The following is a 15906-nucleotide window of genomic DNA, read 5'->3' as shown; positions in this document are numbered from 1 at the left end:
CAACGCCCACAACAATTACTAGAAAAATGGCAAAACTTAAACGTAGTTTAAATGTTCTGTGTAATAATAGGAAATAAAGAAATAAGTACAGTCAAGCACCGAAATAACTAAAAAATGAAATAGAAATAATAGTTCCAGCCGCTTATTCGTCTAGTTATTTAAGCTCTCTCTATCTCTCTCTTACTCAATTTGATTTTTAATTCTTAAGCTTTGCACTTCGACTATGAAAACGTTACTATGGCTATTAAAAAAAGAAATACAAAAATTTTACAGCCAACTATCACCGAATAAATGCTGATTTAAGAAATACAACTATATACTAGTATATGTCCCAATAAAATGGCTGCCAGGCAGCACAAACACAAACACAGACACACAAACACACACACACACATACACAGTTATCCTGTGAAAGCAAACAAATTTCAAAATGGATAATAAAGCTAACGAGAAAAGGAGCTGCTAAATCAAAGGAGCAGCTCCTCTACTAAAAACTGAATGTGTTTCATGTTCTATATATGTATGAATAGATATATATGGGTATTTATTTATATGTGTATGTGAGTGTATGTCTATGACTATAACGTATATTTTGTCGTCAAATTGAAAACTAACTGTAAACTATAAACTTTAAACTGTAAACGCTATTAAAAAAACAAGCCAAGAGATGTAAACTTGAAGGATACCAAAAACAAACCAACCAAAGTGTAAAGCCCTCAAGGAAAATGGCTATAACACCCACACACACACACACCAACACTCTCTCACTGAAAGCCACAAAGCATAACAAATTGTCATTCACTCCGACATATGTCTCATTCTCTAAACTCCATATAGATGTATCTCTGTATCTGTCTTACTTTTAGATATACTCTAGCGTATGATTGTATGTGTATACAAAAAACCAGCAAACCAACAAAAACCAAAAAAAAAACAAAAACTAAACAAAAATACGAAACTAATGCGTATTCGAAAAAAAGAGGAATAACTGCTAAGGACACACAGACACCCAAACACACACACACCCTCTCACACACTCAGCACCCACTCACCTCACACCCTCACAGAAACCTTAAGAACACCCCCACCTTCCCACCTCTCTCCCCTTCTGCCTATCGAAATGCTATTAAAATGATGGAAGTGGGCGTGGCAGTGGCACTAAGACAAACCTAAGAAGCAGAACCAGGCAACTGAAAAACAGAAATTCAATTTTTGTGAAGAGGCAAGAGACACGATAAAGAGAAAAACAAAGAACAAAAAACAAAAAACAAAAACAGAAACAGAGTAAATAAATTAAATGTTCCTTTTGAATCATAAACTAAAACTACAAGCTGAGCAATCTCAGTGCTTTATTAATCACTTGGTGGTTGGGGGGGATTTCAGGGTTTCCGGTATTTCACAGGACGACAGAAGCAACCAGGCACCTCGGGCTTCGAGGTCCTGCCGTTTTTTTTTTTTTGGCCAGACCATCAGCCATGCAAGGACACGTTCGCACACAACAGGAGCGGTTTAAAATCAAGAAAAGGATATGGGCGCTGCTTTGAAATATTTCTATTTTATAAATTGAAAAAAAAGGGAAAAATATATATTTAAACGTTTTTTTGTTATTGGTAAAGGATAGCTTTAAAAATAAGTTAGTTATGAAAAAAACCTAAAAAGGAAATTAACTTATAAGCCTAAGATCTTAAACTAAAGTTTTAAATATTAATTAAATATTAATTTGGATAAATATTATCCATAACCTTTTTAATAAAAGGATTAAAGCCTTGTTTGAATAAGGTATTTTTTTTTGAGGACATATTTTATGGTGTTTGAAAAGGTCCTGGACCGAGGTCCTTTGGCTTCAGTCAAACATATTTGCCGTGCGTGTCAAAAACTGAGCGATGCGAATTTGCTGACCCCTCGGCTACTCCCTCTCCAAAGGATACGTTTTTTGCAGTTCTAATTACAAAACTGAAGGGATTTGAAGAGGATATAGAATGGAAAATACCCTGTAGATGACTAAAATATAATATTAGTAATAGTTGACACAGTATGTCCTTCTATAAGCTTCTATTATAAAGTTTAAAATAAAACAAACTTTTTTGAATGAAATATCAAATTATGTTCGTGTTGATATGCCCTAAAAAAAGTTGTGATTACCCCTCGGTATTACCAATCTGTTTTTGCCTTCGTCCTCGAAGCTGTCAGTGGACATTCGCTTTTTCAGCCGTTCCCTCATAACGACAAAACTTTGAGTGGCAGGCCCCGAGACTAGATCTGAAAGTTGAAAGGGGAAAAAGCCGCGTTATAGGTTTTTGCTTCTGAAACACAATAAAAACCAAAAAAACGAGAAAATCTGAAAACAAAACAAAGTAAATGGAAAAATCCGGATCCGGGGTTTGAGTTTGCCGTGAAACAACATGGAAGGCAGAACCGGAAGAAGGAGGAAATCGAGGGAATGGGTCTCCAGCGGAAGTCTCCAACGCGCTTACCTCAACAGGTGGTACGAGGGACAAAAGGGAATTTAGGTGGGGAAACTGGAGCGGTTAAGTGGTGGGTGAGGTTGTCCATTCCATTGGATTAAGTTTTGTAATTAGCCAAGTCTGATTGAATTGGAAATCATGTTTGGGAATTAATGAGCAATTAGATGACGCATTATGATTGTCTATTTGATTCAAATTGTGGCTGATGTGTGGAGATAAGCCTGAGAAGGGTTAAGTACAAAGGGGTTGCATGTCCTTATATACATAAAAGGATAGTTAAAGAAATCAAAAATTTAAGATACGAATTTGAAATAATATTTTAAGCCATTTTTCAAACCTTTAAATATATTTAATCCTTAAAACTTCCATCATAATTATCTGAATTTTGTCGTCAAGTGCCTTTTTTAATTGATAAACGTGAAATTAATATGGGTTTGGAGTTTTCGTTTTAGGCCAAACAGTTTGGCAGGCATAAATCAGAATTTCTGATTGAGTTTATCGTTGCATTTTGCCATTTTAATCTATTTAGCATTTAATTGGCAGCCAGAGGTCCTATATTCCGACCATAATAGCCATGAAATATGCAAAACGCTTTTTAAATCATTTAAACGGCTTTATTATTTATAAATTATGATGATTTGTGGCACTATGACTCTGAGCCATATCGATTTCCGTCCCGGCAACGCCACTAAACCAATTAAATATGAGTAAACACATCAAACGGCTTCTGTGGCAATTGATCGAAATTTGAGATTATAAAATAGCATATATGGTTTATACATATATATATTTTTATATCCTGTGGTTTTGTACAATCCACTCTCTCACTTTTTATGACCAATACAACTTTCAACTCAATCGGTTTTAATTGTTTATGCAGTTCGCGTTTGCCTGGAATGTTAAACAAATTGCGGTGTTGCGGACATATTGCATTTTTATCTGGTGTGTATATTATATGCAGTTCACCCACTGCATCGTGGCTGATGTGTTTTTTACCGCTTTTAATTAAAATGATGTACAAACTTACAGTATATACAGACTATATATATATATTTCATGGAGAACCGCAGAACTCGAAACCGCAAAATAAATAGATTCCACCATGAAACGGCGGAAAAAAGCTCCAAAAACTGTTGCGATTATGTTTACGGGGACTTGGGGTTCTACCGGTTGGATTGTTATTACAGTTTCCAGTTATCGTAGTGGATTTTCCATTTGATTAAACGTAAATATTGTACGGAAAACAATGCCAAAAACTACTTGCCAATTGTCGGAGGAAAAGTTAATAAATTTCGACAAGGGCCAAGTACCAGAGATTCGATTTAACCGAGCTGCTTTCTGTTTACTGTTTTGTTGCTTGTTTACTTGGGGAGTTGCATTAATTAAATTTTTACACCCGACTGCTCCGCTCTGCTTTGGTCTATGGTCTGTTCTGGTAGAGCAATAAACCACTAAAATAATTCAACTTGATAGACAGCAAAACCAACAATTAAACACTGCGTTTGGCGCCCTTAGATCGAATCTAGAGTCGTGTCTGCCAAAAACCCAAAAACACTGGCCCAAAACAGCAACTTATCGCCAAACAATACCAGACAGCTGCAGCTGCAGTTTTTGGCCATTTGGTTAAATAATTTGGTGGGTGAGTGGTAATGGCCAGTACTGCCAATCAGGGAGAACAAAAATCAAGCTAAAAGTGGCTAGAAAAGTACTTCAGTTCTTCATTAAAAAGCTAAAATATAAATCGATTTTTTAAATATATTCTACAAGGTTTTTTTATTACAAAAACCTAACTAACTTTTCTAAAATAAACTCTTAAAATAACATTGCATAGTTTTTGGGGTTTCAGTACAAGGACACTTCAAAAAGCCATTAGGGGAGAAGAACAGAAGTCTATAACCCCCTTATTTGGCTGAATTTTATTTTCTTATCCTTAATTTTAAATTCTTTGTAAATTTAGCCTTAAAACATCTAAATCGACAGACATGTTTCAGCTTTTATTGATAAAATAAAATGGCAAAAGCAGTTTACAACTTTCGACCGGTTTACAACTAACAAAGGGTCACAAATCAAGTCAACTGGAGGGTTGGCTGTTGACTAACAGGAAGTCGCCATGTGCAAGAATTCCGCCATCCGACCATCCCACCATCCCAGCCCTCCATTCCTCCATCCCTCAATCCATCCCTATAATCCTCCCACTCCTCCCTTGCTGCTAGCCCCCCGACTACCTTATGTCCTGAAACTTGGGCCGCCTGCAGTGTTGCGATTTAATTAAAGCGCCATTAAGTCAGCAATTAACAACAACAGCAGTAGCAACAACAGCAACAATAGCAACCAAAACACAAAGGCAACAACAACAGCAGCAGTAGCAGCAAAAAGGAAAATAGCTTTGACGCCCCGGCTTCTCCGTTTTTAGCTTTTTATGCTTTTGTTTGTCCGCTTCCGCTTTGGCCGGTGGCATTATATTTGCTTTTGCTTTGTTGCTGCTGGCGCATTAAATTCTTTTTGCTGCGATATCGCTTAGAGAATTCATTAGCAATTGCAAGGGGACACTCAACATTGAGGCGCCACAAGGTTTTGGTCACAAGCCATTTTGCATAAAGCAATAGTTAGGCAGCCATAAAGAAGCCTATATACCCTTTTCAGTATATTTTATTAACTTAGTTAAGGGGAAATTTAAAAGTTTAGAGGTATTAATGAGGGGCAATATATAAACAAAGAGAATATAAAAAAGGACGATCATATAAACGGACAGATGAACACTCAAATGAACAGACAAGTGAACGGTCAGACTAATATTTTTAAAAATAGACGCACTGAAGAACGAATAGATGAACACTCAAATGAACAGACAAGTGAACGGTCAGTCTAATGTTTTCAAAGATGAACGCACTTAAGAACGAATAGATGAACATTCAAATGAATGCACAAATGAACAGTAAGATGAATAGAAAGATGAACATTCAAATGAATGCACAAATGAACAAATAATGAGACAGTTATTATAAAATAAAAGAGATAATAAAGTAATCATACCCTTGTCAAAAGTGCATAAAAAAGTTAAGAACTCTACACACTCACTAACCTTATCAAAGGCGCCACGAAAAGTTGCAACCAATTCACTGCAATTTGAAATGTTCGCCCATAAAATACCAAGCATTTCAGAATCTAATTAGATGCCAGTCCTTAACTTGAATGTGCCTCACATTCCACACTTACCACTACAGTTGTTTTTTTACAAAATAATTTAAAACAAACAACGTTTAATGAAGCACACCCCGATAGTTCTATAAATAAAACATAATTTCATTAACTTTATAATGCAAACAACATGTAAGAGTGATGTAAACAGGAAAAACATGGAAAAAAACTGTACAAATACCCCTGCAAAGTTTTTCCATTAGTTTCCCTTTTTTCCTCATTTAATTCGATTTGATTAAATTCAAATAAATTCAATTTTATTATTTGCTGGCAAGCCGACAGTTGGCCTTTTCAGTTAAATATATACGAGTAAAAGCAATTAAAGTCACAAAAGAGAAAAGCCACTTAAAAAGCCAAAAAATAATATAGCATACTTTTCAGAAACATTTTCTTGAGAGGCTGGCAAATGCAACATTTTGAAATGTTAGTGAAATGAAACAAATAAAGCCACTTAAAGTTATAACAGATTCAAAATGAAAAACACTCGAATATGGGGTAAGCCTTCAATTCAAAATAATAGAAACAGTATAGGGCGGGGGAGTAGCTCCATTGTGTGGATTATTATTTCCACGTTTTCATTGTTTAGCCTAGCAACTAAACTCGAATTTTGGCCAAGAAGGGGGTTCGGGTCACAAGGGGGGTCTGGGGTGGTTTCTACGGCATAAAGTGAACATTAAAAACATTGAAAATAAAATAAACCAGCCAGGCATTTTTCATTTTTTTTTTTTTTCTAATATTTGACTTTGTTCTTCGGCTCCGTCGAGAAAGTTTTATTAGGGGTACGTGTCAGGGTTGCCATGTGTGCCGGATATTCCGGGGGTAGGATGTTTAGGGTTAAATTCTGACGGCATCGGGGAGGGGAAGGGAGAGGGGGTGTGGCAGCTACTGGCTGGCGAATGAACTGAAACTGTCAAAAGTGCACATTCCGCTCTTGACATTTTACCAGAGCGCAGCTTGAACTCTACCCGAAGGGTAAGGGGGTACTTATTGCCACAGGGGGGGTACATCCACATCTAAGGCGGAAGGGGGGCAGGGTGGCAGGGACGGGCAGGGGTTTGTCGTGCCAGCGATTGGCATTGAAAGCGCAAATGAAAGGGAACTCCCATTTGAATGGCAGTGGCAGCTTGCGATGGAATCCCAGACACATCCCATAGGGTGGAACCAGCCAGTGCCAGAAAATACTGACGGCACGCGTCCTTCTGCACTCCCCCCCAGGGGTCGGAATCAGTTGCCCCTCCCCACCAAAGGGGGCGTCCGCCTCTGTCGATCCCTGTCAAGCAGTTAAAAAACAGCAAAGCGTAGAACGAGGCATAAACCCAGAAATTTGCTCTCAGTACGTTTATTGCTTTTAAATTTGCCAATTGTCGAATCTGACGCTTATACATGAGTGCATGTGTCTGCGGGAGTGTGTGTGTGAAGGTACACTAAGAGAAATAAAAATATATATATTTATTAAAGATACTATTCCTCTAAACTAGATGGGCTAGAAGTGTCATATAGATATTCTTTAACTTTTTAACTTAACTTTTTCTTTTATTTTAAAAATTAAGAAAATGCTAAGTCCTGCAGATTAATGATAGAACAGTCTTCTCTATACTTCCTTATATTTTCATAAAATTTCTTTACAATGTCTATGGCATACTATGGCACACTCCTCACAAATTGCTTATCAAGCGAACACGCATGAAACAGGCCAAGTCGGCCCGGCCAAAACGAGGGCTCTGCGAAATCAGCCCTTAATTTGGCCAATTTAAAAATGGAAATCGATTCCCCCGAGTACCGAATGCCCGATGTGTCAATAAAATGTGATTAACAAGTTGCAGTACAAAATGCCAGAACAGAGCCCCAGTACAATGCAATCGGATAATGGTTGACTGCGATGACGATTCTACGACATTTTCCCCGGAGGCATGTCTGCTTTTGGCTTCAGCTTTTGGTTTTTGCAGCTGGCTTGGCTTGGGGTTGTGCCACCCCGTCGAACAACTATCCTTGGAGCGTGGCGAATTATCCCTTTCATAAAGAGTGACAAATATGTCCACCCTTATCAGGATTGTGGTGGGGGCTGCTGGGACGGCTGCTGCAAGTAATGAGATTTTATACCAAGAGCAACTGACTCCAGGGCACTGGTAATTTGCAATAAATATGCAGCCCAAAAACCAGACCATCAGCTCGATCTCTTTGTCAGGAAACGATAAGGATTAACTGGGGGGTGGCACTGACACGCCTCTCAATGGTGTGTCCTTAAAGGCCGGGTTAGTAGCCCAGGAATGCCAGGCATGCATTCCGCCGGAGATTCATCATCGCCACAAGCATGAATAGCAAAGGCCGGACTCGGGAGTCCTGACTCCTGGACTTAATTACTGTTCCAGAGTTCAAGCCAAAGTTCAAGCCCAGGATTAAAGTTGTCCTTCAAACAAGATTAATAATAGTTTAAGATTATATCTGATTATAAACTCCTTGATTTAAAATTCGAGTAAAATAAGTACAAACTACTTGAGTGATAAAGTTTATTATTTTCTTAAATAGTACAGAGAATAAATTTTTTCGTATGCATTTCACAGCCATTTCGAATACAAGCAGCTTAATTTAATCCCTTAGTTTATATGATATACCACATTTTAATTACTTAACAAAACAGAGTCAAGCTTCACACGTCTCTTTGTGAGAATTTAACATTGTTTGGCCAAAAAGGAAACACAATCAATAAACCACATTTGAATATTTATGGTTGCCTTTGTTATGGATATCTTCGAGATGGGATTGAGTACATTAATTAAACAAGAGAAATATAAATGTTTAACACTATACTAGACACTGTTTTAAAATGGCATTTGTTAAAAGTGCTGGCTATATTTTTCCTAAATTAGTGTGTGACTCAATACCACTTATCATTTCTAGCAATGTTTGAAGCCTTTTCTTTTTTCTATTTTTGATTAAAAAGTCCCTTAGATTAAATAAAAATACAAACTAACCATATGGCCATAACACTTCCAGTTAAAATGTGTTATCTTTAAACTGAAATCCAGAGTTGAGATTTTTTCCGATATGCAATTTCGTTCTTAAGAGCTTTTTTCTCAGGTGATAAGACGCCGAAATCTTTTTCCTGGGAAGAATACTTACGGAACCCAGCAGGTGAATCAAGTAATCTTATCAGGCAGTGTCTGATTGCCTGAGGGGGGTTTCTTATACTCTGATTTCGTTTTGCACTATTTGGCGCTTATTTTTTTGCGGCAGACTCGCTAGTGATAAGCCCGCCCGGCTGCCCTGTAACAAAAAGTTAATTAAAAGCGAAAAGCCCGTTTGTAAACATTGTAGGCATTACTCATACCACTCGAAATGGGTATAAAAGCGACCCACCTCGAACAGATGATATCAAACGAACCTCAAAACGTAAACCATAACGATCCAAAATGCGCTCCGTGCTCATCCTTTCCGTTGTTCTGGCCGTGATCCTTGGCGCCCACGCCTACAGTGCCACCTGGGGAAAGGCGAAGAATACCGATTACCAGCTTCTCCACCAAGTCGAGATCCGTTATCCCATCAAGAACAACTACTGGAATGTGAACATCAATTACCCCGCCTCTGTAAGTTGTTTTTTAAAGGCTTAGTAGCTTAGTATCTTTTAATTGACTTATTTTTTTTTATCAATAGGGTGTTGGTTACTATAACATTTCGGCCATCTATGTGTATGACAACTTCAAGAACAGCTCCGGTGCCAGTCCCACTCTCTATTCCGGCGGCCCTGGATACCGTTTTGCCACCATTAACCTCAAGAGCCAGGTCAACCGCGGCATCAACTCCACTGTTGTGATCTACGGAAAATAAATATGCATTTCTAGAAATTGATTCTTTTGCGTTTTATTTTATAATGTTTTTAAAAGAAAATATATACTTCAAAGTTCGAAAAAATAGAGTGATATGACCTGAGGTGTACTCTGATGTTATTAATTTGAATTTAATAAAACCTCTAGCCTAAAGTAATTTGTTTATATTCATTTTAATCAAGATCCATGCATATTTTTAATTGCATCAAAGTCAACTTAAAATAAAAACATAAAATAACACAAAACAACCTGTAAACTGCTGAGTTAAATACAACCAGAGCAGATTATTGCCTTCTCCCAATATAAATAGCATATTGATGGGTATATCTCCATCCGACTTTACGTATTCAGATATTAGCCTCGGGTCAAATACAGAAGCTCCCCGAAAAGTTTAGAACTTTCGCCCCTTTTTGTCGTTTTTTGGGGGCTTTTCCCCCATTTGTTACTGCAGGCACAAAGGATAAAAGTGGCTGGCCCCTAGGAAAAAAGGAAACTTTTCCTTTTTCTTTTTTTTTTTTTTGAATCAGAAAGCCAGAGGCATAGTCATCTAGCAAAGGAAAACATTCAATATTTAATAAATACAGTGTGTGGGTGGTGGCTGTGGAGGTAAGCCGAAAGGAAAACTGTGGGGGGATAGGATATGTATATGTGGGTATTTCCCACAAATCCTGTGAAGCCCAGACAGACTGTTAAAAGGGCTAGAGGGCTAAACTCTGAAAAGAATGGAAAAAAAACGAACTGACAGACTTATTGGCCTTGGCTCATTTGATTCCAGCGGAGGGCGGAGCGGCGGAGGAGGCTGGTGTAAAATTTGTATTTCAAATTGCACAGAAAACGTAGCGATATGTTAAGCTGAACGGTCAAAAGGATGCTTTCGTAGTCCCTTTTTTTTTTCCTTTTGGCCATTTCCTTAGTTTATGTATCGAATTTAAATTTCAATTTTAAACGTCTTGAGGCAAGGGATTGGGGCATCCGTGCTATCCTGCGGCGCCAAATCCATCTCCCACTACCGAACCCCCAAAAATACTGTGCCAACACCCACCAAAAACTGTGTAAATATTTACACTGGGGCGCACAAATGTTTGAAAAGTTGTCAACGAAATGTTTCACTTAGTTAATATGCAAAGCGCGGTGGCTGCGATGCAAAGTCCCGGATATGTTTACGGATACACGGCCACACGGCTACGGATACAGTACCGGAGGTACTGTTACCCCTCCATAGTTGGGGAGCTGGGATGTCTACGCTCCAATATATACGAGTACGATGGAAAAAAAAAAGAATCTTCGGCCCCAAAAAGTCACGTAACTGCAGTGCAGAAGCGAAAGCGTCGAGGATGTTGCATCCGAATTCGATTTTCTGTTGTAACCAAGCCCCCACTCTCCAGCCCAAAAGCAAAAAAAAAAAAAATATATAAAAACCCTCTCCTGGGCTGAACTTTAAGACCCGGCCAAATGCTATTGCCGAATTTCGCTTCCGGCCGCCACGTTCACTTGACATTCCTCATACGCCGCGTGGTCGCCGCAGCACATCGAAATGCCTAACGTAAGCCGCTTGCCGGCTAAGCTGACCACTACACCAGTGTCCCCGGGTAACCAAGCTGCCACAGACATACGGCCTGTAGGATAGGGCAGGACAACAGTACCTTCTTCTACCTCTCCTAGCCACCTAGCCACCCAGCCACCCACACAACCTCCTCCGCCTCTGTCAACGGCAACAGCTTGCCGAGCAATTACTTCAGACTGCCCGGAAATGTCGCCTGAAAACCAGCAGCGACAGCAGTGGCAGCTGCTTGGAGCAGGTCCTGCAGCCACCGCTGCTCCCCCCTACATTGCATTGGGGGTGTGGCATATGTCTGGCATCTGCTTACACTGGCCGGTGCGGTCGGGGCACATCGGAATATCCGCCTCAAATGGGATTTCAATTAGCAGAGACAGCGCCCACACCCGGCTGGTAATTTTGTTGTCCAGTGTTGCGGCTCACCCGGCAACATTTACAGGACACTTTCTCCACAATACACTGAGAGAAATCATAGGGAAATTTTCTTAAATCATAGCCTTTATTTCATAATTATTCACTAAAGTAAAGAAAATACTGTTCCCCGATGGATGTTAATTTGAAATATTGAAACAATATAATTTTCCAATGGCTGATGAATTTTTCTCCGTGCATTTGGGAGTATGTTGGGCACTAGGGATGGGGAATAGACAGGACAGCCCGGGGACATGACATAGAAGGGTGTCGGACACGCTGTTAAGGCTGCTGAAATTGCTGATTCGCCGCTGCTGGCCTGGTTGCTGTCGTTCTGGCCTGGTCCGTGGCCAGAAGCATTGATTTTTAATAAATAGCAATTTGGCAAACCAATCTGAGTTGTGATTATTTTAGCTGGCAGCACGTTTCACATTAGGTGTGGCAAGGTAGGAAGGCAGGTGGAAAAAGCATTTCGAATGTGCAGCAGTTGCATGTAGTAAAGCGGGTGGGGTGAAATCCAAAATCCAAAAGCCGAAGCTAATGCGCTTTCCCTCCGAAAAGGTAATGAAGTATTTATGATTGGGCTGATTGGATGCGGTGTTGGGAGATTTTCAGTTTAGGAGTTCCACTATATTCGATCCATGTATGTATATGTGTGTGTGTGTGGTATAACCATGTGGGAGGTGTCACCTCGGCACCTGGATAGTCGTTGTGACAAGCGCTGCTGGGGATTTGTGGCATAACAAATTTTGAGCGGCTAAATTGTGAAATACCAGGAGAGATACCATGTCCAGAGTGTGTGCCAACTAGAGCAGCAGGCAATCAATATTGATGCTGGATGCTGGCCGAAAATCAAAAGGCATTCCGCTTTTGCATATCCAATATGAATTTGCCACTTTTAGCCAACAAATTGCGTCTGGCGAAGAGTGATGGTTAGTGGGTGGTGGGTACTGGGTACTGGGCCATGGGTACAAATATTGCAGTTGTTTATTCTAACTCTGTTTGGCTAACGAAGAGTTATTAAGGCCACCTCTCAGCGGATGCATTAGCTGAATTTTGTCGATGGGTGTGGCGAATAAATAATTTCAGCGCCCATTTCGATTCGGTTTCATCTTTATTTTAGAGCTTTGCAATCCAAAAACCCAAAAAGAACTCAATACAAGTGCGATAAATCGAAAAGGAATTATTCATTCAGGGGACTGGTCAAAAATAATGTTAATTTTGTTCAAAAAAATAACAAATTCATTCCGCTTTTTGGTGAATTTAAAATATTGTATCGAATAAACTATGGTTTCATTCATTAAGTAATAATTTTTATGTAGAATATATAAAATATAAATATTTTTTAAGAAAGATTTTTAAGAATTGTACTTTTTATTTATCTTTCTATTAACTTATAAACTATTATTTTCTAGCTTGAATAAAATAAAATACATCTTATAAGGTTGCAAACTTTGCTCTTTCTAGCCTTTACACAAACCAACCAGTGCTGGAAAAGGTTCAGCCCTCTATGGGCCAGATCTGTAAACGGTTTTATATAGTTCAAAAAAAAACCGCTAGGCTTTATCCATATTCTTTCCACTAGATGGAGCGTTTAATTAAATTATGATAATTATTTTTAAATTAAAGCTTCTCGGCAGTTATATGTATATATTATAACATGAAATATTTTGCTATATAACAAATAAATATAATAATTGTCATTTAAAAGGTAGTTTATTTCATTTTTTTTAAGAGGTGGATTATCATTGTATTACAAATTTATATATATATATCTATTTAAAGTATTTTACAAAATAATTCGATTTTAGATATGATATTTTTGATAAAAAATTATTTTTTCTCTTTTGTTATAAAAAAATATTTTAAGTCCTATTTCAACATCAAAACCTTGAACCCTCTTAGATTGTATATTTCCCCCAAAACGACTATACAAATAGAACACCAAGTACTTTTCAGACACGTACTTGGTACTCTTACTGATTCCAGAGTACACGCAACCAACGTTTCTTGTTCAACCCCGAAAATGCCTCGAATTTCGTTATACATACACACTCACTCACTCACTCACTCGCTCGTCATCGCAGCTCCACCGCATTTTCGCCTTTGTTTGAAAAGATATCTTTCCATATGGCTGACTTTGAATAGAAGTACAGACAATGTTTTTTCCTCTCTGTCATGTTCATAATGAATAATGAAAGTAAGACGTGTAGGTTTCAAGCTGTTCCTGACAAAACCCAGACTTGCCAACTGGCCTAGCTTTAAATTAATGAGCTTGGCAAGCGCAACTGTACCCTTGACCAAATAAGTATTAGGATTTTATGTTTTTCACTTAAAGGTGTTCAACTGGTTTCTTTGTTTTAACTCAGTACTCTTCCTATATACAAAAATAGTAGTTTATACTAAAGTTTCGCATATCCCTCAACCACCCGGTCTGCCCATCAATCAATATTCCATTTATATTTATGCGGGTGCAAATGGGGCGAGTTTTTCGCAGCAGAAATAAAATCAACCACCCACCAGAACCGAAAGGTTTTCGAATCACAGACTTCGCCACCCGAATCCCCAATCGGCGGCCAATCATCGCTCTTTCGCTGTTCGGCTGTCTTCGGCTTTTGATTCGGCCAGCCAATGACCGTCGAGTTGTCTGCACGCCTTCTAAATCCGACCAGTGACCGCTATTCGCCTCTTGCATTTCGCCGCACGGCGAATGTATCTCTTCGGCACGACCATCGGCAACCGGTTTTCTCCTGCCTCTCAGGGAACGGTGGTTGTTCGCTTGGTTCTCGCCTCTCTATCGTGCCTTCCTTCATTTTCTTATGTTCCGGGCGTGCGTTGCCTGTACTTCTGTGGTCAGACTTCCATTTTGAAGTACCACCAATATTCTGTGGAAGGAGTTTGTCGATGAAGTCTCAGAATTTTCAAAAAAAACCTATGAGATCATTTAATGAAAACATTTTTAACAAATTTTTAACCCTTAGTCAATCATATTAACATCAACAAGATGGAATTTTCCTTGCAAATTAAGTGAAAAGTTTGTAAAAATATTTCTTAATTTATTGTCAATACAAGAAACAGAATAACTCAGAAGTCATGGAGACTGAGACACATTTTATCGAATGACTACTGAAGGTGAAAAACAATAGAAAATATTGAAATGCCAAGCCATTCAAGTATTTAAAAACGAGGAGTTAAAATATAAGTTGCTAATTGCTGAATTTATAACCGAATTTTCACCAAATATAATACCAATGTATAGAATAGTGATGCCTATAAGACAAGTTTACGCTCCGATTGGACGACGGAATAGGCTTAGTGGAGGTAGGGGCATCTATAGCGGAGGGATATTACTGAATATAATGACCTGCGTCGCAATGCATTTTTAGCTAAAATGCATATTCTTATCATACATAAAAAATATAGATATATATTTTAGCTTTCTTGGCAACAGCTTTCTAAACTGCGTACCCAAATCGAGTCAGAACTGGACCAGACATATGGCAATTAAATGACTGGATCTACTGAATTAAATTTTAAGACTAAAAAACTAAATTTTAAAAATTTGTTTAGCTAAATCATCGGCAAACTTATTTGGGGCACCCCAAGACATAATTGACCACTCAAGACGACTGGCAATATAAAATGCGAGTTTGAATAGAAATGGCAACACTTTTTTGACAGCTTCCACAGCCACAGAGCTTGGAGATCGGATCTCCATTTTTGGATTTTATGTGCCTTCAGTCACTCCGGGTAGCCGTCGCAGAGTTTGACTCCCTCCGAGCAGACTGTGTTTTGTTTTCTGACTGGCAGGTCATAAAAATGGCTTCGCTGGCGGCAGTTACAGCAGCTCACCGCCCCGCTGCAAATTACCATTTTTAATGAATTGGCCTGTCGAAAGCTTCGATTTATAGAGACCTCGGCCGAATATTCGGTAGCGTTGTTTTCGTAACTAATGAGTTTCTAAAGGTTTTTAAAAGGAAATATTAAAAATACTTAAAACACTTAAAAGTTATTAAAAATTGTTGAATAATCTAATAAATCGTATTTAATATAATCGATAATATAATAAGAAAAACATGTGTACAAATTAAAAAAGTCATTTATTTTTGTTTATGGATTTTATGCAGTTATGATTTCGGACAGCACAGAATCAATTTATAGCCTTTAAAATAAAAAGCCATCAATTTTTCGTTTACAATAATGGAATTTAAAAAGGCTTAAAATCCTATTACCAACTCAGCACATTTTACGAATCAATTAGCGCTGGAAAAAAAAAACACCCGACTGATTGGCGTCCGCATAAAATGGCGTCAAAACTGAAGGTCAGAGGGGAGATTGACGTCACACTGCGCCAGACAAAGCACCCACACTAGCAGAAACAAAAACGCACATGCGTTTGTTCGTGGCGATACTTCTAAATGCCACAAACCCGACTGCAAATCTCTAAAAA

The 15906-nt window shown here is 38.5% G+C and overlaps 1 protein-coding gene across 1 annotated transcript; it reads left to right on the top strand.

The window, feature by feature from the left end:
• The first annotated feature begins 8998 nt into the window (after positions 1 to 8998).
• LOC6494848 lies at positions 8999 to 9509 on the top strand. The gene is made up of 2 exons (XM_001959523.4): positions 8999 to 9247; positions 9315 to 9509. Exons 1-2 carry the CDS (start codon positions 9074 to 9076, stop codon positions 9486 to 9488), a joined length of 348 nt encoding a protein of 115 aa, XP_001959559.1. The 5' UTR covers positions 8999 to 9073; the 3' UTR covers positions 9489 to 9509.
• Positions 9510 to 15906: the final 6397 nt, after the last annotated feature.

This window comes from Drosophila ananassae, chromosome 3L (genome assembly GCF_017639315.1).
Source record: "Drosophila ananassae strain 14024-0371.13 chromosome 3L, ASM1763931v2, whole genome shotgun sequence".
NCBI classification, from domain to species: Eukaryota; Metazoa; Arthropoda; class Insecta; order Diptera; family Drosophilidae; genus Drosophila; species Drosophila ananassae.
The sequence above is the reverse complement of the archived record's forward strand: the minus strand, read 5'-3'. Positions and strand labels throughout refer to the sequence as shown.